This window comes from Podarcis tiliguerta, assembly GCF_965153285.1.
Source record: "Podarcis tiliguerta genome assembly, chromosome: 12".
Classification (NCBI taxonomy): Eukaryota; Metazoa; Chordata; class Lepidosauria; order Squamata; family Lacertidae; genus Podarcis; species Podarcis tiliguerta.
In genome coordinates, this window is record NC_139545.1 from 31,263,836 (window position 1) to 31,291,359 (window position 27,524).

General features: G+C 40.6%; 1 protein-coding gene across 3 annotated transcripts in view; it reads right to left on the minus strand.

Moving 5' to 3' along the window:
- Positions 1-23,808, minus strand: part of GLCCI1 (glucocorticoid induced 1) — a 42,114-nt gene extending 18,306 nt beyond the window's left edge. Inside the window, exons 1-4 of one of the 3 annotated variants that reach the window (XM_083405409.1) lie at positions 23,712-23,808; positions 22,825-23,434; positions 10,828-10,979; positions 539-625 (exon numbers count right to left, since the gene is read on the minus strand). In XM_083405409.1, coding sequence (XP_083261535.1) covers positions 539-625; positions 10,828-10,979; positions 22,825-23,371 — 786 coding nt within the window. In that variant the 5' untranslated portion in view covers positions 23,372-23,434; positions 23,712-23,808. Of the gene's footprint in view, positions 1-538; positions 626-10,827; positions 10,980-22,824 lie in introns of all 3 variants that reach the window. The other 2 variants (XM_083405410.1, XM_083405411.1) reach the window with 2 other exon arrangements.
- Between the last annotated feature and the right edge of the window lie 3,716 nt (positions 23,809-27,524).

The window sequence follows — 27,524 nt, forward strand, 5'->3', positions numbered from 1 at the left end:
AGCAAGCTGAAATACTTGCACTGACGAGGCATTTACTTAGTGCTGCATTGGATACAAGCAACAGTATCTACAATAATATGCAGTATGCCATTTCTATGGTGTCAACAGAGCATATAAGAATTACTGGTACAGACAATATATGATTATTTCAATTTTAACATATAATGTATGAATTGGCTTTCATGTTAATTGTGGCCAAATAATGACAAGAATATGTGAGTCACGGATACTAAGTTATATTTCAAACATCACTACAGGAACATTTTTGAATCTGGGACAGATTTGATTCTTATCACGCATCTATCTACCTTTGGAACAATGCACACAATAACGTAAAACAGTGCTTTATGTCAATATTATCACAGAGAACTCTACTGACTCCCCAATGCATTCTGTCCATTCACTCACATTAAAGAAACCCTTAAATCGGGAGTTTGTAAAAGGGAGAAGAACATGAATATGCTCCCATGGACAAACTACATCCAGTGAACCTGTGAGACTTGAGGGCCTCCTGTTTGTCAAACTGTTAAACACTTACTTCTTTTAGTTGATCAGCGCTCCCCCATGAAGCTGAACGCTGATGCGATCTCTTTTCTAATACCTCTTCTGCCCAACAGCTAGGTGTCTAAACGAACGAAAACCAACAAGTATGATATGGCACCATTACTTGCTCTTGTTTTAATCTTATAATGTTAGAACACCATTTAACAGTTATATTGCATATATGTATATTTCACATATGTATCTTCTTAGAGCAGGGTTGCCAATGTGGCACCCATGAGCGCAATGGTGCCCTTGAGGTCTGCCCCTGGCACACCCAAAGCCTCTGAGCTCTGCCCCCCACTTCCCCCTTCAACATCAGGTGGTGAGGGTGATTAGCTTTTTCTACCCTGAACAGTAGACAGAGCTGAAGAAGGAAGCTGGAAGAGTAATGCTCTTTCCCACATCCTCTTTCAAGTCTATGTGCTTTTTAAGGCTCAGATTAATGCTACTGGATCCGGGTTTTGCTCAGATCCCTTGGAAAAGTGAAGTCTGTGTACATGCACTTTATAGTTTTCTCACTCTTGGAGGTGGGGGTGAGAAGTGACCAGAGCGGGTGGTGCCTCACAATCCTTGCTCAAAAATCCAAATGTGCTCATAGGGGTAAACGATTGGGGACCTCTGCCTTAGATCAGCCCTAAAATAGGATTAATATCCTTTATTACTGATGGATGCTGTTACTGGGGGAGAAGGGGTTTAGTTTGCCGAAGTGAGTTTGTGGCAGAGGTAACATTTGAACCGGAAGACTTCCTGGTTCACAGCTCAGACAACTAGTCATTTCTAGGCACGACAATACCTCTCTACAAACAACATGCAAGAGAATTTCCTTCATATGTTGCTAATAACATTTTCATCATGGAGCACTGTTTTAGATAAATGCACATTTCATCACTGCATACTGAAGTCACAAATGCATGCTTAGAACATGAACTAAATTAAAAACTTATAAACAGCAATAACACAGACCATGTAATATTGGCAACTTGCAAGCTGTGCTCCTGCCACATCCCCCACTTTTCTTTACACTGCATCTGCTATATTGAAAATGTGGCTTGCAAAGGCAAGTTGAACCACATGAACAGAAGCAGATGTGAAAAGCTTCAAAACAAAGGAAGCACTTGTTTAGAAGTGCACAAGTGAAGTGCTTTAGTGCAACTGCAAAATACAGATTCCCAGACAAATAAAGAAAATAAATATTTAGCTCAAGAAAAAGGACAAGGAGTAGATACTGAAGTAAAACTTGCCAAAATGTCAGCCTGTGGGAATGAGAAGTCAGATTTGCAGTTTTGACTTAGAAAATGGAGAACTGGAAGTAAGATATCTTATTCAGAGCTATCCCTAAAGCAAAACCTATTCACTCAGTACCACTCATCAGATTACATTGAGCTTTTTGATATCAAACTAACACCTGATTATCTATACTGTAATACTATGGGTTACACCACTTGTCATTTGTGTTAAATGGTAAATGGGTAATATATTTAAAATGTTAATCATGCAGAAGAATTGGAGACATTTCTAAAGACACATATAAGAGATTCTAACATTTCAGTGGTTTCACAGACCCAACAATGGACTAACATGTTCATCTGCAGGCACAATAATTCATTTCGCAGCAGAGTGGCTTCTCTCACCCTTACTTGTATTTAATATTCAGAAAGTGCTTGGAAATTTTTGACTATGCACAGAGCAAGCTTGTAATAAAATACTTGCCCTGATTGAAAATGGGGCATAAAAGTTGCCTCCGGGCAAGGTTCTTATCACCTTCTCTGAGCTTCCTCTTCTGACAGATGCACATTCACAGACCTCAGCTGTGGTTGTGGTGCATATGAGAGAGACTCCACCCAGACTGGCAGTAGTAGAAGGAAACACAGCAGCAGCATGGCCACTGCAGTATCTGGCTTCCTTCAGACAGTGAAAGAAACACCAAGACAAAGGCAGCTCAGCCCAGAGGCAGCCATAACAATGCTATTGCCCCAGCTGGCAAAACATGCAATATGTTGCATGAGCTTGCTTACTCACTCTCCTGTTAAAGGGAGCTCACGTTCCACAGCACTATCTGACCTTTTTAGCTGGTGATGATAGGGACTGAACATGCAAAGGACGTGCTTTTTCAATGAGCTATAGTGTCTTCCCATTTAAGTGTCAGAAGCTGAAAAGTACTGCCAATAAAGCCCCTTAAAATCAACCATGTCAAAAGGACCATGACCCAAAATTGCTTTAACAAGCAGGTGGAAAATTTGAATTTTCAGATTTAGGAATGCCATAGCTCAAGTTGCTGACTGGCTTTTTAACGAACATAGTGATTAACTAGAAAAAAAATTGCATCAACTCATTTGATTTTAGCAAATTATGACTGCAAAATTGAAATTTGAGAGCTTTGAAGATCTCCGTCCCCACCTCAAGTACTACCTCAGTCTTCTACTCATTTGCCATATAAATAACTCCAAATTCTATTTTCTCAACACCTATTATGAGGAGGAAAAATGCTACCCACATACTTTATTTTTAAAGCTACATATGAAAGAAACATGCAGCTATTAAAATGAGGACCAGCAGCTGTTTTGGTACAGTGTACAGCCCCCCCCCCCCATTTCATGACTGTTCACTGGGCTTCTCTGGTTTTCAAAGCACTAACTGTGCACCTTTAAAAGGCAGCACAACTGCCAGAAACGCCTTCTATGCCATCCCTTTCATCAGTGTGGACTTTTGTTCAAGACACAACCTGTACTATGGGCACAGATCTGTTCCATCACTCCAACCTTCTAGCCCCGCACTTTTTACACAGTCCAGAAAACAGTGGAATGTAGCTGATGACTGTGCATAAGCCCACATAAGAGGAAATGATAAAGTTGTCAAGTGTTTCATGGATAGCAACTTGTGCACAGCAGATTGCAGGTACATGCACATAACCCTGCAACTGTATGCTTAGGAGCAACTAGGACTTCAACCCTTCTCCATGTGAAAGTCTACCCTGCACTAAGCCACTGTTTTGTTGCATGCGAAAAGCAAGTATTTTTTACAAAATATTAATAGGTAATTTATGCATGATGTCCTTTTATCTTCTGCTACAATTTCTCGTGTTCTCCTTCACTATGCACGATAATTGAGTGCTAGTCATGAAATGTAGCTTTTTAAACATTCTCTCTTATAAAACAAGGTGCAAGTAAGCTGAAAACTATTATTTTTTAATCCACTTTTTTTGTTAAGAACCAAAATAACAATTATTATAATTTAAGATGCTGGTTCTGCAATATATTCATATTGACTGCTACCTGATACACGTGTCAAGGCTACAGAATTTTGAAGATTTCGATCTCCAAAGTAGTAAAAAATCTGCAACTGTAGATGAATTGTAACATTCTTTAAAACGCTGAAACTTGTACATATGGACAAACTTAAAAAGCCCATGTCTTTACTTGCACCACTTGGAGAGAAACTGTACACATGGAAGGTTTGAATGACATGTTATGAAGACGCATGATGAAACCACGCTGCTGAAGCTAAGCAGGCCTGGATCTGGAAAGTGCCTGGATGGAAGGCTGCCTGGGAATCCCAGATGCACCGAGTTCCATGATAGAGGAAACGGACAATATAAACAGTACTGAATAAATGTCCACATTCCATTTTCTTAGAAGCTACTTCAGTCACTCACCTGTGGAGTACTAAATGTTGCCTCTAGGTGAATAATGAAGCTTGAAAAGTTTTGGCCACTCAAAAAGGGAGATGGCTTTCCCAACACATTCATAATGCTATTTGTGTCATAAAGTATTAAAACACAGATAGGACATCAGATGGAACAATATTTTTTTGAGGGCTAATTATCTCTTGCAAGACTATTTGCCAGTCGGACTTCCAAAGGTGATACATGCATGTTGTCACGCCGTACAACCTGATCAGCAGTACAGCCAAAATCTGTACTCAATAAGCATTTGTGGATTTGCTCTTTTCTAATGTTTTTAATTTAATTGGCTGACTTTTTTTTACTTTATGAACTCTTATTTGATTTTATATTGTTTTATTGCTTATGATTATTATAAAGGTAAAGGGACCCCTGACCATTAGGTCCAGTCGTGACAGACTCTGGGGTTGCGGCGCTCATCTCGCTTTACTGGCCAAGGGAGCCGGCGTACAGCTTCCGGGTCATGTGGCCAGCATGACTAAACCACTTCTGGCGAACCAAAGCAGCGCATGGAAACGCCGTTTACCTTTCCGCTGGAGCGGTACCTATTTATCTACTTGCGGTTTGATGTGCTTTCGAACTGCTAGGTTGGCAGGAGATGATTATTATAGGGATTAGTTATCTATTGTGATTTTATTGTTGTTATGCACTGTACATTTACGGTATGTAACAATAGGATATTAAGTATAATAAATAAACAGTCTCATTAAGAAATTGATGTCACTTAGCAGTGCAGACTTCTAATATACTTGGGCAATATGCAGTCACTGATCAATGAAAATGTACCTAAAAAGCACTTTTTAAAGTAGTAAAACACTCAAAAAAGAAAAAAAAATACACCTAAAATGCATCTAAAATACCAACTTATTTATTTTGGCATATGTTTTATTATGACAGCAATAAAAAGTTTAAGTATTATATTTTCCCAATGCTTCTCCAAGCAGTTAGTGGTAAGATATAATTACATCCAAAACTCAACATGAAGCATGAAATCTCACTTGCATACAACTTTTGGAAACAAATGTTCTTTCCCCTGAAAGTGACTCTGTAGGCAATATTTTTAGTACACCTTAATTAAAATTTGTGACAACCTTCAGGCACTAGATAAGATCACGCTGCAAGTAATATCTGGGTTGCAGGTTACCATCTGGATATAAAGTCTGAAGAATGAAAAGCACTTTATTTGCTTTCAAAATAAGAAATCACTAAGAGGTGCCAAATTCTACACTTTGGATTTGGTCATTTGAGAACAAAATGATTTAACTGCTTTGAAAACAGACAATTTTGAACTGCAGTTTAATTTTTCTAAGTCTTGTGAGCCTATTTTGTCCATTAAAACAGATTAAATACCACAGCAGTTAGTTTTAATTTGGTCTCCCTCATGTTATTTTAGTGTTGTAGTACTAAAGTGATGTCCATAATCGTGGTAAAACATCAGATTAGTAGTTTTATGTCCTTGTTCAAAGGTTTATCAAACAGTAACTTGCATAGTTCACTCAATTCAGGCCAAATATATGATATTCTGTCTATTTTTAACACAGGATTAGCTGGGACTGGCCATTAATTAGGTGGTTGGAAGGCACAAGAACAATCAATGATCATTTTGAAGTGGATGGGTTTCTTACATACAGAATTATGATCTTGAGATAAACTGATTTTGGTCTAATATAGTTTATCCACCCCTAACAAAAGTGTTGAGAAGCGGCTGGGCCCAATACATTTTACCACCAGAAATGAAGGACAAGACAGGCAGGGGAAGAATATACAGAAATCAACTGAACTAGCCATTTAATCTCACTTAAACACTGATGAGAGGACAGTGTCCTCAACTGCCCTTAAGGGCAGCAGGCTAGTAAACTGTGTTACACACAGTTGTTTTCCAACAGAGGAATATACCTGGGGGGCTGCCACTCTGTGCCCCACACGGACTAGCATGTGGCCCCTGAGGCAGCAGCCAATACTCTTTTGCTTACTGCTAGGATAGTTCCTGGTTGAGAATCCAAAATTGAGAATCCAATTTTTAGAGAATCTAAAAATTGTGAATCACCAACAGAATACAAGAGCCCATGAAGATTTTTGTGTGTAATTTAAAAAGAAAGTGCTGAGACCTTAAGGGGTACCATGCCCAGTATTTTTTAAAAATGAAAATTATTCAGCTACATAGGAAACTGCCCATGGATGGGTGCTGTTCCTGATGCTGCCTTTTATTAATGGTTTGAGATCTGTGACTACTGGTTTTGTTTTAAAAGCCACCTTAAGAGGATTTTATTTTGTTTTTACCTTTCAAGCAATTTGCAAACTTTTTAAGAATAAAAATTAATAAAAACCAGGTCAGACCGTTTGCCCATCTATCCCAGAATTGTGTACTCTGATTCACAGCAGCCCTCTGGAACAGATGTATGCAGCTAATGTGACACTTACCAGATGTTGCTGGACTACAATTCCCATCATCCCCAACCACTGGACATGCTTGCTGGGGGTGATTGCATTGTGAGTCCAACAATGTCTGGAGGGCACCATGCTCTAGCTCTAGGATACAGGTAGCCAATGTAGCGGTCTCATGATATGGACCAACTCCCATTAGCCTCAGCCAACACAGCCAATGTTCAATGATGAGAGCTACAGTCCAACATCATCTGGAAGGCGCCACATTGGTCATTCCTGCTCTAGGGACTCTGACAAAGGTTTTTCTATCCCTTTCTACTCAATCCTTTTAACTAGAGATGTCAATAGACTAAACCTAGAACTTTTTGCATTCAGAGCATGTGTCCCACTGCTTGGGTTATGGCCTTCCTCCATACTCTGAACTGACAATCAGAACTGAACCAGCTCACCATGTTTTTCAGTAGTAATGCAGTAATTATAACCCAGATATACTTTTAAACTAAGCTAACCAGTAGTTAAAGGAAAACATGATTTCACCCCAAGTAAGTAATAATTGATTGTATTCCTCTTACATAATAGTGCCTAAAACCATACATCCAGAAAGTCTAACCATTCCATTACTGCAGAATGGCTCTCAGTATTTCCAATACTCCCAGCTACTATTATGTCAATCAATAGCCAGATCTTGATGTAGAGTCAGACCAATGCATTAATAAGGACAGCATGAAACACTCCAACAAAATGAAAAATGGGTCAAAGTGACCATGTTCCCTAAAGCTCCAAGTTAAATCAATAGAATTTGAGGTAATCAACTGTACATGTTGAGGTCTTGCTAGGCCATTTAACAGACAAAGAACGACAGTACCTCCAGTTTGCAAAACAGATACTATGCAATTACAATATTAGAATTACTATGACAATTCACCAGTGACAGAACTGAAGTTGAAAATTTAAATCTCAACTCCAAAAATCCTTTCACATCTTTCTTCAAATCTGTTCTATGCAAACCAAAGGAGGGCATCTGTTCCACTGATTAATTTGGAATAATCATAGAGATAAAAAAATTATTCACCTTCTACAAACTAACAGTACTGTTCACCTGGAGTATCACACTCAGCAAGGTATTTTTATTATTATCATTCATTCATTGTGTGGTACCCAATGCACTCTTTCTGTAAGCCCAAGATATACACAGTTCAAGTTCCCCACCCCATGTGCACCCTTCCCAAGTCAGCTTTGAAGAGTTGAGGCAACTCCCAAAACTGATTTAGGGGGCGAGAGGGGGGTGAGAGTGCGAGAGGAAGTTCCCTTGCACAGCTAAATGTCCTTGCACTGATGGAGCAATTGAGTTGAATACCACTCACTATTTTTATATTTCACCTTTCCTCCAATCAGGAGCACAGAGCAGCTAACACTAAAAATTAAACCATACAGTGATAAAATAATCAAAACCATAAAATCTCAATAAAAAACAGTAAAATCTGCAGCAAGGGGACCACACCTAATTATCTGAATGACTGGACAAATAAAAATATATTCAGTGACAATTTCTACTCTAATGGCAGACTGAACACCCCCTAGAAGGGAGTTTCAAACTTGGGTGCCTCATTATCCTAGTTAGCACGCTAAAGCTGCAGTTATTTAACCACCAGGTGCTGCCAAATATATGTGTTTAATATGGGGATTCAAGAACAACTCAACACCAGCTTAGAAGATCAGGCTGCCTTTAACTTTTCTGTATTTAAGGGGAAATTCCAGCTTTCCAGCAAGGCATTAAGCAGGGTGATAAAAAGGGCTTAGCTACTTCCCATCTTAGCTAAGTTATCATAACCCTGTACTCTGTTTTTCCCATTCATAACACACAGGAAAAGTACAGAAGAATCATATACACTGCTACAGGGTATGGAAAACTGACTACAGATCTGAGGGAAGAGAAAAAGGCATTATCTTAATTGCTTTATATTTAAAAGAACCTTAAAGCAAAGTACAAGACAGAATAAAATAGAATTATACTGTCAAAAATCAACAGGGACCAGGCTAAGAAAATCCTTCTGGGAAGGCATGTTGGAATAAAAATGCCATTAAAAGGCAGTGAAATGCCAAGATAGCCAGTGCCTGTCTGATATCCACTGAAAGGGAATTCCTACAACAGTGGGACGGCTCCATTATTATTATTATTATTATTATTATTATTATTATTATTATTATTATTGTTGTTGTTGTTGTTATTTTATACCCCACCCTTCTGGCTGGGTTTCCCCCAGTTGTTTGTCACCATGTGGCAGACCTCAGGGGCATGAGGCACTGCAAGAAGTGCATACCCCATGGCTGTACCAGTATGTAGGAAGGTAAGAAACTCTCTTAGCTACTCTGATCCCAAATTCTTTTAAAGACCAATATGAAAACCTTAAATCTGACCCAGTAGCATGTTGGCAGTCAGTGCAGATCCCTGTGCAGAGTAGGTGTTACATGCTGCTGATAAGTGTCAGGAGCTCGTCCTACACTCGAGTAGGACCCTGGCAGATACACATGCCCGACTGGCATGTTCCCTCCCTCCTGGTCGATCATTCAGGATCTTCAAAAGCTTTCTTCTGCCTGAACATCACAGCGACTGATGCCAACAGACACTGGCACACTTAGGGATCCGCAGAGTCTTCGCACCTTGCGTGACAGACCTCAGCAACTCAGCATTTTGGCTAATCTACATTATTTACATATAAACACACATAGAGCACTGCAACATGGCTTCCTCTCTCTCTAGCATCAAACAGCAAAGAGAAAAAGAACCAAGGACAATAGTCCCACTTCACGGAACACAGTAACACAAACATCCTGTCTCCGTCACTTCCCACTCTGTGGAGTCAAAAGATACACCATCATGTGAAAGACAACAATCCCATGACTGTAATCACGGAGCAGGAATCTCAACAGTTAGTAGTGTAGATGCACTACATTAATTAATAAATAATAATAATAATAATAATAATAATAATACAGTAATCAGGTCTAAAGGTTACCGATTCATGAACAACTGTGGCCCTAGCTGGAAAAAGGCCCTCTTGGCTACTAACAACATCTGGGCCTCTTGTGACAAGGATGGATCCAGGAGTACTCTCAGATTACAGAGCTCCTCCTTCTAAATGCGTGCAACTCTATCTAGATCAGGAAACCAACCTGGACATGGGAACTTCTCACCTATGGTGCCTCCATCTTGTCAAATTGATAACCAGCAACTGTTCTTTTCCCTGGGACTTACTTGGTCCTGGGGTTTGTCTTCAATTAAACATTACAGTTCAAAGCCACACTAAAAGAGCCACCCTGTCCAGATATTAGACTCAACATCTGAAGCAAGGAAGAGTCAATGCTAGGGAACAAAGCTCATTTCCTGAAAGAGCAGGCTGAAGGACCTATCTTGTCCCAGTGCCAATTTCTAGAGGTACTGCAAGCCCATAAAAAGCAGCATAAGAACAAAAAAGAAAAGAAAAATCAATCTGGAACAGGAGACAGGAAATGTACAGGTGGGCCTCTAGAATGGATGCACATTAGTGACAGCTGATTTTTGGACTTTCACATTTCCATAGTATTTGAAAAGAAGACTAAATATAAGGTTCTGAATCCCTCCTGTATACCTAACGTACTCATGCCTCAAATTAAAAAGCTTCATTAATAAAGCTGTCCTGCTCCAAGCAAGAAGACCCCATGGCCATAAGGCAAACCTGAAATTTCAGAAGCCACAACCCCTCGCAAATAACATGCAGATGGTATTCTGTGTATCAGAGCTCACCAGTGATTTATAAGCTAAATAGGCCAAATGCCCTAGCTTTGCTTCAGTAGAGGGAAAATACCATCTTGCACATGGCTGCTCAGAACCTTATGACCTTTCCAAATGGACCCTAAAATAAAAGACAGATCCCTACCTTGGGGAACTCCCAACCTAAGCCTGGACTGTTGGGTAATAAGGAAAAGAGAAGTTGAACATGGCAGGGGTGCGTGAAGTGGAGGCAAGGGTGAACTAGAGAGATGTTTCTATTAGGGAATATTACAATATGAAGGAGAGTATGTTCCCTCAGCTTCTGTTTTGCTTCTTCTCTTACCCATCCTCAACCAACTCATCCACAGTGTTTTTAGGTACCAGAACTGGCTATGTATTGCACATATTATTTGGAATGAATGACACACAACAGTTAAGTAAATAGCAATGATTGGCTTCTCAAACATACCTGAGTGGATTTATCCTTCATGCATGAAGGATAGTGTATGTGGGGATCTCGTGGCCACTGTCCTGTGAGGTAAGGTCCCGTTATTGTGTCCAAAGAAGAGGTACGTCTTATGGTGCTAGAAGTTCTAATTTGCTGGGCTTTTGGCCTGTCCACTGAAACAGAAACATGTTATATGCAACAGTTAATATGGTGTTTTTAGCTATTCACACCTGTTTTTAGTGTGGCAACTAGCACAAAAGGCCTTTTAAAACTGAAAATATTTGCCTTAAGTACAAAAAAAACCCCTCTCAACAGTTGAGGTACATGTGATCAATGCTAAGTATTCTGTAACTGGAGGGAATATGCACAACTGTTACAACCAGACTACACTGAAGGTGAACTCAGGAAAGAGTATTTGTAAGATTTTCTCTCACTTACTCTTCCATCTTTCAATCCCACCATATATAAATCCAAGGCCTGATATTCTTCATTTTGAAAACTTATGGCAAGCTACAGTTTCCGGGGGGGGGGGGGGGGAATACACCGGAAGGCCACACCTTTAAGACTAATATTTTTTATGATACATTTGTAATAGGTAAGGCTGAAAACCTGATTTCACTTTCTTAGAAGGTAAGCCCCACTGAATAGGACATGGTTAGGGCTGCACTGTAAGAGTTTATTTCATTGTATGTGCAGACACAGAGTGCTAGACAAAGCGTTATTATATTAAGAAAATACAACTAATGTTAGAGCTGTGGAAGCTACACTATTCCAGTTAGATCACTTCTCATTGTTTTACCTTGCATTTTCTTAACAGATTCTGAGCCTCGTGTGACAATGGTGACTTGAATATAACATCCAATTATGGGGACAATGTATCCCATGAAGTACCATCTCCATGTCCTGAACTACGTACAATCAAATAGCAGGAAGGGAGGGGAAGCTATATCATTTGGAGAACCTGCAACTTTCTACCTCCAAAGTTATTAATAATTCATTTCTATACTACAAATTCATAAAAAGATACCCACGAGGTATACAGAATCTCAATTAAAACCAAAACATCAATAAAAATCAACATATATAAAAGAATCTGAAATACAAAAATAGATGTTCTAATGAGATAACAAAAACAATAAATTATTTCCCTAACACTTGCTAAAATAAGAAAGTCTTTAAGTTGGCACTTGGAGCTCATTACAGACAACGCCAACTTGATTTCATTAGGTACAGAATTCCTTAACTCACACATAATGCACAATTTTTTTGCCGAGGACAGTCTAGCACTGCCAGGCACCGTCAGACATGCCTCTGTGGCAAATTACAAAGATCAGGCAGGGGAGTAAGGAATAAAGCCATATTTTAAACACAACGCCCAAGATTGCTTAGAGCTGTATATAATAATGGGATACTAAAAATAACTTGGTAGCATAGTGACTGCCAGTGCAGCTCCCACATAGGTGGCAAGGTAGCATGCCCAGTAACAACCCGGCTGGAGAATTCTGTGTCAGCTACTGCTTCCAAACCTACTCCAAGGGCAGCCCCACATAGAGTGTATTATAGTAGTCTGTCCTCAGTTATCAATGCTTGAACCGCCATAACCAAGGTATCCTGATTCAGGAACAGTCACAGCTAATGCATATGCTGAAGCTGGTGGAAGGCATTCCTAGTTACTGAGGCAACCTGAGTCTCAAGGGACAAAGCTGGGTCCAGGAATACCTCCAGACTGCATGCCTGCTCAGAGGGAGTGCAAGAACAGGCAAATGGCCTATATCTCAGACACAGAAACCACTCATCAGCCATGTTTCCACCTGGCCAGGATTTCAACTCAATTTACTGGCCCTCATCTAGCCCACCACAGCATTCAGGTACCAGTCCATGCTTTGCACAACCTCACCTGATTCAGACGTTATAGAGAAACACAAGATGGTTGTTATTGGCATATAGGTGACACCCGGCTCCCAACCTCTTAACAACTACTCCCAACAGTTTCGTATGTTTAATAGCGTCAGGGATAATATAGCGCCCTGTGGCACCCTATAAAACAAGTGCCAGAGAGCCGAAAGGTACTCCCCTAATGCTATCCTTCGTAACCAGCCTCGTAGGTTAAGATTGGAACTGCTGTAAAACAATGGCCCCCAATATCCTTTCCTTGGAGGCAGCCCAGAAGGACACCTAGTTGATTACATCAGAAGCTGCTGAAGTAGTAACAAGGTTGATCCACTAGGAAATCCAAGGTCAAACTCAATTCTGTTCCAAAACTGGGCCTAGATAATCAGTCTCCTCCAAGAGTACCTACACTTGTGCCAACACCTTCTCTCAACTCCTTTGCCCTAGAGAGAGTATTTGTGACTACATGATAATCATTAAAAGCCAATGGGTCCAACATGCGTTTCTTTAGAAGAGGACACTTTCAGCCAGGCAAATAAACTGCACCCAACCACTCATACCTCCTCTACTAGCTTTTATGAACCAGGGTGGACAAGAATCAATAGGGTGGTTTCAATGATATATATCTTTTTTTCAAAATGAAAGAGCATGATAACCTATCGTAAGTATTTTTTTAAAGTCAAATATACTACAGCAGGATTTCTAAACTCAAGATTCAAAAGTATTAATGTTAGCAATGGTAGCATTGTTACTAGGTTACTAAATAAGGTATTTAAGCTACACTATTATGATTCAATGTTGGTAAAAGTGCTTTCAGAAGTTACAGAATATACAGCCCCTTTATTGTATTTGGTTCAAATCGTTAGTGTGACACATATTGCTCCTGCAAAGAAGTTGCAAGGCTTTTAGACAAGCGATCAAAATATTTTGTGCTTGTCTCTTGCCACAGATTCCTTCATTTTCTGCATCAAGTGAAAACTGGTGAATGTTTAAAGACAATACAAACCAATATGAATGTTATTTGAATGGCCACTGGAAAGAAAGGCTTTTCAAAGGGGGCAACAAAACTGTGAAAATCAAACTGTTTCCCCATTTCCCCTTAGGTGCCAGTTAATACCTATTCTGCTGCCATGCTTTCAAGTGTCTTCTTTAATGCTATTATGAAGCTAAAACAAAAGTTCAAAATAAGAAGCTATGGTTCTTTCGGACATAAATTCCAGTAACATTACTATTTTTGAATATATATTATTTACTGATATGGAACAGGACATAAAATAAATATGGTTCAATATAAACAATTTCCTCTTTTTTATAATTTTACGTTGTATGCTGCTTTAGATTTTTAATATAAAGTGGCACATAAATAAAAAGCGAAGTTTACTGCCCTAGATTGCACATCACAGGAAGGCAAACTATGGTTTGAGCCCCTCAATAAGACAGATATGCCATGATGAGTAAAATACAGTATATGTTGAGCTTTCGAGGGAGTAAAGAAGCAAAGCACACCTCCCTCTTCCACTAGTCTTTTCCCTCCCTCTACTCTGTACCCCTTATTAGTGTGCACACACACACAATGTCCTTCAGTGCCATATAATACAGCCAGCAAAGGTTTCAGGAGGCTTGGAGGCTGCTCCTGAAATCTCCCTTGTGACTATGCTACCACTCAGTGGATTTGTAACTGGCTGACTGACCGGACCCAAAGGGTGCTCATCAATGGTTCCACTTCATCCTGGAGAAGAGTGACTAGTGGGGTGCCACAGGGTTCTGTCTTGGGCCCGGTCTTATTCAACATCTTTATCAACGACTTGGATGATGGACTCAAGGGCATCCTGATCAAATTTGCAGATGACACCAAACTGGGAGGGGTGGCTAACACCCCAGAAGACAGGATCACACTTCAAAACGACCTTGACAGATTAGAGAACTGGGCCAAAACAAACAAGATGAATTTTAACAGGGAGAAATGTAAAGTATTGCACTTGGGCAAAAAAAATGAGAGGCACAAATACAAGATGGGTGACACCTGGCTTGAGAGCAGTACATGTGAAAAGGATCTAGGAGTCTTGGTTGACCACAAACTTAACATGAGCCAACAGTGTGACGCGGCAGCTAAAAAAGCCAATGCAATTCTGGGCTGCATCAATAGGAGTATAGCATCTAGATCAAGGGAAGTTATAGTGCCACTGTATTCTGCTCTGGTCAGACCTCACCTGGAGTACTGTGTCCAGTTCTGGGCACCACAGTTCAAGAAGGACACTGACAAACTAGAACATGTACAGAGGAGGGCAACCAAAATGGTCAAAGGCCTGGAAACAATGCCTTATGAGGATCGGCTAAGGGAGCTGGGCATGTTTAGCCTGGAGAAGAGGAGGTTAAGGGGTGATATGATAGCCATGTTCAAATATATAAAAGGATGTCACATAGAGGAGGGAGAAAGGTTGTTTTCTGCTGCTCCAGAGAAGCGGACACGGAGCAATGGATACAAACTACAAGAAAGAAGATTCCACCTAAACATTAGGAAGAACTTCCTGACAGTAAGAGCTGTTCGACAGTGGAATTTGCTGCCAAGGAGTGTGGTGGAGTCTCCTTCTTTGGAGGTCTTTAAGCAGAGGCTTGACAACCATATGTCAGGAGTGCTCTGATGGTGTTTCCTGCTTGGCAGGGGGTTGGACTCGATGACCCTTGTGGTCTCTTCCAACTCTATGATTCTATGATTCTATGATTCTATGATTCTATGAACTCTGTTCTAGGATAGCTGAAACCTGAACAGCAGTGCTCTTTTTAAGAAGTCATGGATACGCTGCACCATTTTGTTGCAGATCTCCAGCTGTGATATATGTAACATCCAAATGTATTACTGCTCCTTCATTTACGTTCTGGCAGGATTTATTTCCCAAGCTCAAAAACACAAGTTTCTTTTAAAGTCTACATATAATTTTAAGTCCAAAAAATAAAACCTTCCTTTGTATACTACAACGTTGGATTTTATTTTTAAAATTCTTCCTCCTCCACCACCCCCCACAATATTTTCCCAAAGGGCAAGAACAAATACCGGTACATGTTCGAGATCTTTAGATGCAGTAGCTTACAGCTTTATCTCTAACACTATTTGCAACTGATTTCCATTTAATTTTTTTGTACTTTTTGTGTTTATGTACTAAGCTATAAGTGATATTTACAGAACATTGTCATGTTTGCTACTGACTCTTGAAACCAGAATTCCCATATACAGCTAAAGTACTGAACACATGAGTTTTCCAGACTTTACTGGGGTCATGTAGCTGGCACTCTTGCCTTTTTTAAAAAAAGAGCAAACAAAACTAGGAAAGATTTTGACTACTGAGCAACTATTGGTGAAGATAAGATTACATGACCCCATGACTGCTAATGAATGCTTGGATTACAGCCCAAACCAGATCATATTCAAGAACATTACACTTTTTGTAGAATACACAATTAAGCTCAACTTTTATTTAATGTATTTTCTCTCTGGAGCTAAAATAGACTTCAGTACTTTAATAGATTAAAACCACTCATTTGAAGTTAAAAAAGAAAAGTAAGCTTCATCTTAGTTATAGGAGGAACTTAGTAAACTGTACTAGTCTGGGTTCCTGACAGCATTTTACAGTTGTACACAAATATGTAACAACTTGAAAGTTTTAAACTTCAAAAATCCAAGTTAAATTATTTGCAAAACTGAGTTATGACTAACTTGCTGTCATTTTAAGAAGATGGAAAGTATTTTGTACACTCTGCTAAGCAACTACATATCATTGTTACTTATGAAATAAAATTTTTATATAGGTGTTTATCTAGATAAATTACAAATAAAGATTTAAGCTGCTGCACCCTAAGTAGCAATCCCACATTTTATTTTGTACACTGGCAAATCAGAATACCAGTTGAAGGCCTTCAATGAATTACAGGGATGGAATAAGCAACTGGGAAATTCCACCACAACAGCAACAGCACAAGATTTCTAACCCTGGTACTTTATGGTAGCTTCTTGGTCACTGAAGCTGAACCTCAGCTGTTTAGCAATTGTCCTGAGGAGGGGGAAGTGAACAGAAAACTGCCTTAAGAACTCTGATACAAGGAAATAGTAATAACTGAACTTAAACTGCTAATCTATCCCTGAACATGAGCTATATAGCATAGATAGAATGTTTGCATCTCCCTGCCTTAACATATAGCGTCTGGGTGTGGGAACCTCATGGCACACAGAATAATTGGAGAGAAATCCCTTAAGCTATGGGTAGGCAAACTAAGGCTTGAGGGCCAGATCTGGCCCAATCGCCTTCTAAATCTGGCCCATGGACGGTCAGCGAATCAGTGTGTTTTTACATGAGTAGAATGTATCCTTTTATTTAAAATGCATCTCTGGGTTATTTGTGGGGCATAGGAATTCGTTCACTTTTTTCTATTCAAAATATAGTCCGGCCCCCCACAAGGTCTGAGGGTCAATGGACCGGCCCCCTGCTGAAAAAGTTTGCTGACCCCTGCCTTAAGCACTTGCAGCGCTCTGGGTGGAGTGAGGCAGGGTGGGGAGGAGAGAGAAGGGGACACAAATTATGAGAGCTTAAGCTTTTTGGTCTGAGTAGGTCCCAATTTCTCATCTCCTTGATACTTCTTGTATTCAACACCTCCCAGAGAACATCGAATATGCTCAGCATGCTTTGTGTCCTCTTTAGGGTTTTTAGTTTATTATTCTAATTCAGACATATGCTTTTAAAAGTTTTTATCCAAGATACTTTTAGCATAAAGGTAAAAAAGGTAAAGGACCTCTGCACAGTTACGTCCAGTCAAATTTGACTATGAGGTGTGGCGCTAATCTCTGCTTTCATACACACCCAATAACATGACCAAAATAATTCAGAAAGGTTGCTCTACATAAAAAAGATACAGCTCAAATGAACGATGACAACTCTAACGATTTACTAAGATGTTGAAAAGGACATCTTTTAGCCACAGATAAAAAGCTTATTTGTATAAGCATTTATGCGACATGTGGAGTACTCATTTGCATACATCAACATGTTGTCTATCTGATGTCAGAACAGGCACAAATTCTACATGTAAAGGCGTTGACATGAAACATGGAACATATGCTGGTGGATGCATGGAATTTTCACAAAGTACTTTACTCATAGCCACCATAATGTATGTTTTGGTTCCACGCTTTCACAGAAGCCAGGATTCTGAGAGCTACAATCTGCTAAGCAACTACATACCATTGTTACTTATGAAATACAAACAATATCATTCAGAAAGAAGATGATAAACAAGCACATTATCCACGACAACAGTAGTGAAAACACAAGAATAAAATGTCTTCCTAAATAAGGTTTTTCAATATCTGTCTAAAACAGGAAGCTTGTTGAACTTTCGAGAAAGTGTTCTATAATTGCAGTGCCACCATCAAGGTCCTGATTCTGGTATCTAATTTCCACCAAAGATGAGCCAGAGAGCAAATGTTTTGGGGGGACATGAGTACGGTTGGGCCAGAAGCAACCTGTTTCACACCAAACCATTCTGAACATGTGAGATCTTATTCTCAATATCAGTTTAGTGCACCATCACAATGCAGGCATAAAAAGTTAGCTTTTCAGGTAAGTGTCCAGGGCATCAGCAAGGGGAGTTCTTGAGAGCAGTGAGATCTCATATATGACATTTTTCTACACACAATGGAAGAAAAGCACAACTTTGTATGTGATGGTGCAAGGCACAAGTACACTGAGCATGCCAACAGGAGCACCTAATGCATTAGTACTCTTATTTGAAACAACTGTATATGTATAACCAGTAAATAAATCAAACCAAACATGAAAGCCATGAACTTGAGCTATGTTTTCACAATGATTTATGACATAGGTCAACTGCCCTTCACCTTTAAGAAAACAGGTCTAGTTAACTTTATCTTGTATTTATGCCAATGTAGCCCAAGATAATTTATTCTCAGCAGTAGGGGGAGGAAGGAGCAAGCTCTAGGCCTCAGAATATATTCAAAGGCTACTTGAACTTGTTAACAAAAGCATTTAAAGATTAAATTCACTGTCCATAACCCTTTAGAGGCTTGTAAGAAAACATCTGCATCCATTTTAAATTACAGACGATAGCCACGTCTCATCCAAATAATTTGCCAGGGATTATACATTTTAAATTGTACTCTCTAGACTTAATTTATCGTATTTTTATCTTGATTTGGTAAAAGGAAACCTCCAGGAGTAAATTTAGAAGTCATGCATTCACAGAAGAACAGCTTAAATATTTTTTTAAACAAGTGAATTCACATTTATATTAGTTCAAAAAGGGCCGGATTAGAATGTAAAATGTGGATTATGTAATTGAAATGCATTAGTTTTATTACAAAGCAGCAAGCATTTCTCTCAAATAAAACACTATGACTGTTTTATTTGGTTAGCTAAAATTTTAACACAGTGGATTCAAGTAACCAAATAGTGTTCAGTCACCACTATTTTCCAGTACAACTTTTTGCACTGGGTTAATTCACATATTATTCATTTTTTGTATAACCATGACACTCAGTAAAACAAATGCTAGCTTATTTAGCGTATTTATAAACCACTCTTCATGCAAATATATCCCAGGATAGTTGTAAGACATCTGTTTTTATCTTCAAAAATGCAACAAGGAAACAGTTTTTTAAAATGTAATAGAAAGGGGAAAAACTGCTAAATGTCAGTTTTAGTAAAACATCAGACGCTGTAGTACTCCAAATAAATATGCACAAAACCCAAAGCATGCAATGACTATTACGTTTTAAAACGTAGGTTGCTGAAGATCACAAATATGTAGAAAGAAAGAAAATGCATTTTTGTAGAAAAACAACAACCCTGTTCTACAAATTTAAGCTCTAAAGATTGGCCTGGCTTGATTCTATTTTAAACCAGAATTACTGTTTTGTTTTTTAAAACCAACATTTTAGATCATCCTTAAGCTGCAAAAGGGGGAAGGATGATGGAAGGGGAAAAAACCCAGAGGAAGCTGTTTTCATTCATGCAGTAGTGATGTCAGCGTCTGCAGTGGCAGCTGCCTGACCTGTACAAGCTTCCAACCCAGAGCACTTTTGCAGATTTCTTTTAAGAACCTCTGGCAGCTCCATTTTTACTAAAGAACTTAAATCTGAGCAATGTCCTTTAAACATCTACACTGTAAGAAAGTGAAAGACATACCTATGTATACAAATATATATATCCTAGAATGGCTCCAGTACAAACTGAATAATGCAACTCATTTGCAAAGCCAGAGCCATGCATTGCAGTATAAACACTAATGCAAAGAGAAAACAAGGTACATTTATATGTGACTTAAAACATTCTGAAGCATGGCATCTATTAAACATATTTATTATTCTTTCATGCTCTTTGAAAACAGTTAAAATAAGTAACTGAATAATTAGAGTAATTAGTGATTGAAGCTAGATTGATTTATTCTGCTACAAAGGAGTTTTCACAAAGCAACCGAGTTCTCTGAAGTTATTCCATAATGCAGGTTGCCATGCTAACTATACTACATGGGCCAGAGTCAGAACAACTGGTGAAACTGGTCCAAGGGGCAGATTCTGAAGGCTAAGAATTTGAAAGTAAAACTAAATATTTTATTTATTAGCTTGCAGAATTAAATAAGGCTTGTTCTGCTTTCTAAGATGAGTGATGCCATAGACCCTAAAGGCAACAAAATCTAGTGGAACCTTAACGGCTAAGAAACTGATTATGGCATAAATCTTTTGTGGACTACTGTCGACTACATCAGATACAAATGTGGGTTATGGTCCATAAAAGCTTACGTCATAGTAAAGTTAGATGCCTCAATAGCTTGGTTTGTTTGTTTTTTGCCGCAACAGGCTAACATAGCTGTCCTTCTAGAAATAATAAATTTATGAAATGAATGAATTCAAATATTCAGTACGTGGGCACATACTTTCATTTGTTCGGGTTTTACTGGAGGGTGCCTGCTTTGAAATGCCAACTCAACTAATGAGGATTTCCTTATGGTACATGCAGGTTAACAGTTCACTGCGGTCAATCCATAGTTATATATTGTATTCTCACAACTCTATTAAACAGTGGATGTTGCTATGATGGCTTAAGGTAGGCTCAAACAAGTTTAATGAAGTCATTCAGTTATAATTTAAGAGGACTGAATCATTGAAAGTAAGGCAGCAACATAATTCATCTATTAAAAGAGATTGTATTATTTTAAAATACTTTGATAAAAGAATGATCAGCTTTTTAGTATTTGTTCACAAACACAACACATTTAAATGCAGATTCAAACATGCAGTGTTTGTTAGCAGTTTTCCATTTTGTTTTATTTTAGCAAGCAAACAGAAATGTTTGAGTTAGCTTAATTAGAATTGTATGCACTTGCCTTGTCCCCATAAAAGGAAAAAGCTTACATTTTCTAGACCCAATAACATGGATTAAACTCCATTTTTACAAAATACTTGGTTTAGAAACACTAATTCCATAAGGGTTTCCATAAGGATGAATCAATATCATAGGCCTGTTGCATAACTTACATGTAATTTGAAATGCAAGGGGGGGAATTAAATTTCATCTAGATGTAAATGTTTTTAAGGCTGATATAATACAAGCAACATTTTGGAGTAGTGAATTTAGTACAATCCAAATAACCATAACTGCACAACTAAGTGCAAGGATTCATGGCAATAATGCATCCAACTTGCTGCATTCAATACTATATCAAGAGGGATATCTAATTTGCTTCTGAAACAAAACACAGTCTTGGCATGATTAAAGACGTGCTTAAAGATACAGGTTACCCAATAGCTATAGAAGGATAAGCAGTATATTTCATATGATTCATTCAACTGCTTAAGGGGAATGGACAGAGCCACCTTTTAAAGAAACTTTTTCAAATATGTTTGGAGGGAACTTTTCCTAGTACATTATATACTTTAACAAGAATACCACAGAATGTGCGTTCTACTTGCCTCCAGGATTAATTTTAGCTCTACAAAGGGATGCATTTGAGGGAGAAGAGTTTTCGAAAGCTTTGTGAGTAGATTTGTGCATCTTAAATCTTGGAAATATTGCAGGAGCGGCATGGGTGTTGTATTCTATTTAGAACCTGCAGTTTTGCTAGCATGTGCTTGTTTAAGTCAGGTGTTTTTTATACCTTCCTGGTAAAAGGGTACAGGAATACTTTTACAAACCCTGCTGTTTTGCAAATCTTATGGTCTTGGTAGAGAATGCTAGTATCTTTGTGCTTCGGCTTCCCTGAAGGCAGACATCTCAGAACTTACGCTTCAATAACCTATTGAAGTATTTAAATGTAAGTTGGCCAATATGGAACCATCAGACATTAGCCCAGCCTTTAGGCACTAAACCAGATGAAAATTTCCATACAAGGCATGGATACAGCATGCTGCAACGCAAGCGTTGAAAAACACTCTTCTAACCCCTTTAAAAAAAGGTGGATAAAATATACTTCATTAAACTGAGAATTCTGCTTCAGGGCACAAGCCAGTCCAAGCATTCTATTCACACACATAAAACGCAGCAGCTTACTTTCTAGTTTAGTAGCTCTGCATTAATAGAGCTTGGGAGTTCCACTCTCTCCTTTAAGTATATGCAACAAGGCTCCCTTTACCAATAGATAAAGGATTGCAAGGTAGAATTTAATAGCCCTTCAGCATCCTAAACCGCGAGGAGTATAGCAGAGTAGATGCAGGGTGTTAAAAGGGGTCACTAACCAAGACTGCCCCGTTTCAAGCTCGAGTTGAATTAGGATCTTGAGTCTTAACATTTAGGGTGGTGTGTTGTTGGGTGTTTGTGGTTGTTGTTTTTTTTAAGGGCTGAGTCACTTCGCCTTCTTTAGGGCTGGCGATCGTATTCACACTTACCTGGGCATGAGGCCCCCACCGAAAAGGTGGGAAGATACTTCCGAGCAAACCCTTTACAGAAATGCGCTGCTAGATCGGGGAGGTGGTGCCATAATCCGAAACATGAACCGCGGGGTCGAGTTTGTTATTTTTTAGAGGGTCTTCTCCACAGTGCTGCGTGAGGAGTTTGAGGTGGAAAATGGGGTTTGGGGGGGCGGAGAGAGACGGATTCCAGGTGAGAGCCCCACAGGTGCCCTTACCTCTGTAGATGGGCGAACTGGGGCTCCTCCTCTCAGGTGAGATGCTTCTCCGCCTGCCGCTGCTGCTGTCGGGCGAGCGCCTCTGCCTCACCTTCACCCTCCCGGGCTCCGCCGCGCCGCCTGCTCCTGGCGGGGAGGCGGCAGCCGCGAGGGACAACGGAGGGGTCGAGCTGGGCGGGGGCGGGCTGCTGCCGCCGTTGTTGCCGCCTCCTCCTCCTGCTGCTCCGCGAGGCCCCCCGGGGCCGGTGTTGCTCCCCACCGAGGCTGAGGCGGCGGGAGAGCGAGTGGGGCTGTGCTGGTTGCCCCTGAGGAGCTGGTAAGGGACGGTGGCGCGGATAGGCTGGAGCAGCCGGCTAGTCCCCGAGCTGCCACCGGGGGCGCCGCCGCCGCCGCTTCCTCCTCCTGCCGCTGCTGCTGCTCCGGCCCCGCTACTACCGACTGAGGAGGCTCCGGCGCCGCCGCCGCTGGTGGGGGACCCGGCGGCCCCGCGGCGCATCCTCTGCGCGGGCGGGTGGTGAGGAGGGGTCTGCGAGGAGGAGCTGGACATGGCGGCGGCTCCGAGGGCCACAGGAACGAGGCGGGTTTTTTTTTCCCCTCGAGGCTCTTTCCCCTGGGAAGGAAAAAAAAGGGGGGATGGGAAGGCGACCGGGGATCCCGAGTGAGGCAAGTTCTACCGCCCAGCTGTGGCCATGGCTGCCCTCGTCGGCAGCTCGGCTCCTCGCGGCTCACATTGTCCACACGGCGCCGGCCGCTGAGGAGGCACAGCTGGGGTGGTGGGAGCGGGGGGGTTGCTTAAGGCTCGCGCTCCTACCTAACCGCGAGCGCGGGGTTGTGGGGGGGGCAGGCGGCGCTACCGCACCTGCAGCCAGCCAGCCCTGCCAACCTACCCTCCTGCTCCGCCGCCCTCCCTCCGAATGGCACTCCGCAGGCTCCGCCGCCCCGTCTGTGGCGGGCGAGGGGCGTCAGGCCTCGCGCCCATTGGGCGCCCTGCCTCCGTTAGCTCGAGCCGGATTGGACGCGGACCGGGAACGGGCGGCGCGTCTGCCCAATCGCCGGCCTCTGCTTTACCTGGAGGAGGGGAAGGGCAAGAAAAAGGAAGGGGTTGGTAGTTTGGAGCCGCTTTGTGCGGAGGAGGGAGGTTTGTAGGTGGTGGGGGGCGGGGAGAGTCCGAGGTGGGAAAGTGGAAGTTATCCTTTTGGGATGGGTGGCCCTCTGTCCAAAGACCAAGCTGCTATTACAGGGAACACGTGACAATGGATTGCTCTGATACCTGTTTGGGCTTTGCTTTGCATCCGCTTTCATTCGGAACTGGCAGATTGCAAGCAGATACCAGTGCCAATCCCAGGAACGTGATCTTTAGGAAAATGTGTACCTAACTTTTCAGGAGGTGCCTGAGTCATGAACACAATTTCTCTTAATTTATATCAACCCATCACTGATGCTTAAAATTGGAGCAGTCCAGATGTTTAGTACTCTAGTCTATCCAACACTCTGAGTTGACCCATTGAAATTAATGGACGTGACTCATTTAGGCTTGTTAATTTCAATCTGTCTCCTCCCAAGTAGAAATTAGCTGGATCCAATGTTTAAGCTAGAAAACTGTGCAGCATAATAGCCAGAGAATTAAAAGGACTGGTCTCTCTTGTAAATAGTATATCCCAGTTTGCCTAACTTAGCTGCACAGAAGCCCACCACCCTACTCACCCAGACTCTCACTATAGGATATTTATTAAAGATTAGATCTTCATTCTAGACATAGTTGCAAAAACGTTTTTAAAAAGTTTAGTCTAAAAAGGTACGGCCAGGTTTTTTTTTAAAGAAATGTTTACTATATCTATATGCAGTGCTTTTTTCTAAAAAAAATGTTTAGGGGTCCTCTCATTTTCCTACTCATATTGAAATACTGCCCCACAATGAGGCCAAACTTTGATTCACAAAATGTTTAGGGGTATGTGTAGCCCTGCGTAGCCCCAGAATAAAGCACTGCCTATTTGTAAAAACTTTGTATGGCCAGCATGTAGGAAGCTGCCCTATATTAAGTAAGGCCATTGGTCCATCTAGCTCAGCAGTGACAACATGGACTGGCAGTGGTTCTCTGCAGTTTCAGAGAGGAGTCTTTCTGAGCCCTATCTGGAGAAGCTGGAGATAGAACCTGAGACCTTTTGCATGCAAGGCATATGCCCTGTCACTGGGCTGCAGTCCTTTCCCATCGCCTTTTAATTTCCCATGATGCCCTACAGCAGCACTATGCTGGGTACATTGTGAAAGATTTATATTGCTCTCCTAGTCCCCTAGCATGACCAGAGAGAGCACCGCTGCTGCTAGGTAAGCCCACAAGGGCTCACTCACCTTAGGGTGGGATCTACTGATGTAGGAGGGTCCCGCCTAAGGGCCCTTTGTTGAGAGTTTTTATATGGAGGCCCATTCGATCATGCAATTCCCTCATGTTGCAGGTACAGATTTATATTTATTCTTCTTTTTTTACCCATTTAAGAAAGATCTTAACCACTTCATCTGCTCATCTGGCCAATAGGGAGCTAGCTATCAGTCCACCCTTTTTGCTGTGCCTGAGCCCTATAAGTTAGGAAAAGACACAGAAGAAAGAATTGACTGATTCTATCCCATGTAAAACGAGGCATGCTCAAGGGCTTATGAAACAAGAGCAGATGGATTCTTAGGAAGGGGAGCTTTCTGTCTAAATTTTAGATACTTAAGTGCCTTACCTTATAGCTGAGTTTCTGGACGTCTTCTGATCATACTTCCCCAGCCCAAGCCATACCAAATCGCATTAGCTAAGAGAAGGACTGACTTTCCCCACCAACTTCTTACTGGTCAGCAGCTGGTTATATTGCCCCAGCTGTATTGCTTTTCACAACTACTGCTAATGGTGGGGATGTCTTGGCAGGACCCCTGGAGAACAAGTTCTGTATTGGTAGAAAACCTGAAGGTGACATAGGCACAGGGCACACTGTGACATAGGGACAAATTGCTTAATGGTTGCATGAGCTTTCATAGCCTTCTTTATCAGATGCCAGGGTACCATGGCATTCTTTGTCTAAAGGTTGTCCATTATTCTAGAAAACCACAGTCTCATGAAATGAATGGATGTTCCCTTATCTTCACAATTCACACCTCCATAGAACATTGTGGTATTTCTTATTTCGGACACAACAAAATGTCTTTCATTTGTATTTTTTCTGGCAACCCTGTTTCTACCTGCTGCTTTACCTCTATGGAAATGGTTCTTCTCTTTATCCTAACTCTTAACTTTTAAATGTTTAGCTATAAGCCGGAAGACATTAGAATAAATCATGCTGAACTGCAAAATTTAGGAACTCTGAATCAACATTTAAGGGTAGCAGAATGAGATTTCATAACTGAGACATGAACGGTTTGGAAAGAAACCAAGATTTTATTGCAGACTTAACAGTGCAACCCACTGCATGTTTATTCAGAAGTAGGCCTACTGTGTTCAATTGGACTTACTCCCGGGTTAAGTGTGCACAGCAGTCTTCCCTCTTGTGGAACCAACTGGTAAAATGCACGGTTTTAACCCCACCCACCCCACCCCCCACAACACTCAGTCTTGTTTCCATACTTCCATTTGGGTTGCTAATTCAGATTACCTCTGATAGAGAACTAATCAAACGTGAATAATGGAATTGATTTGATAGTGCAGGTAAAAGGGCTGTTGTCAAAAATATACAAAACATTATTAAAATTGAAGGATCTTGTGAAAATATCACGAAAATGCAGCAGATTAAACTGGCATGATATGTATCCTGCGTGTACACCAGAAATTTAGAAGCCTTATCCTACAAAGATGCCATTGGCATCAGTATGTTTAAGCACACCAAAAAGCACTGCATTCTTGGTGGTAATAACAATACTGTAGCATATAGCTCAATCTAAAAAGTCATAGCTTAGCTGAGATCCTTTGATGGGAGAGGAACCCATTGATCTGAAACACTGTTAAATACAGGCAGGAAGTTTACTTGTTGGCAACTGCAAGCAAGTGTGTGAGGAGAGGAAAATAGAAAGTTCATTTCATTTAACATTTAATTAGTATTTTTATTTCATTGGAGTGGGGTAAGAAAATCCTACATGATCCCCATTTCTGATCGTTCCGCCTTTATATGGAGCCAAAAATCCAAGGCTTTCACAGCATAGCTTGCAAACCACTTTAGGAATATTCAAAATTGCTAAAAATTCAAAATGACAGGTGGCATAGAAGCGGAAGTGATAATGACTGTTGACTGTGTGTTGCATACATTCCTATTTACAGATTTAGTATAATCACTAATTAGCTATAATAGTTTATAATTGCATCAACAGAATGTAATGGATCTCTGTTATATAATTAATCCTACCCTTAAGGTAAGTTGTTTATATGATGTGTGCTGTTTTTCCTCAAATGTTTCTCCTTCACTGACTTGTGTTCTTGTTCAGTATCTGGCCACCCAGTGCAATGGGCAAGGATATAAAGAGAGTGAGTGATATATCTGATCTCTTGTTGCATAACGTGAGTTGTGTTTGCAAAGGTTATGTCCCCATATCATATCCAACGACAACAAGAAGACCAATATGTAAAAAATGAGTATTGTTTCATAGATAAAGTACTAGGCTTAGACATAGAAGACCAGTGTCTTTTAATTCAAGGCCCACTGAGCAGCTTTGTCTACAGAACTGTCTTTCAGGTA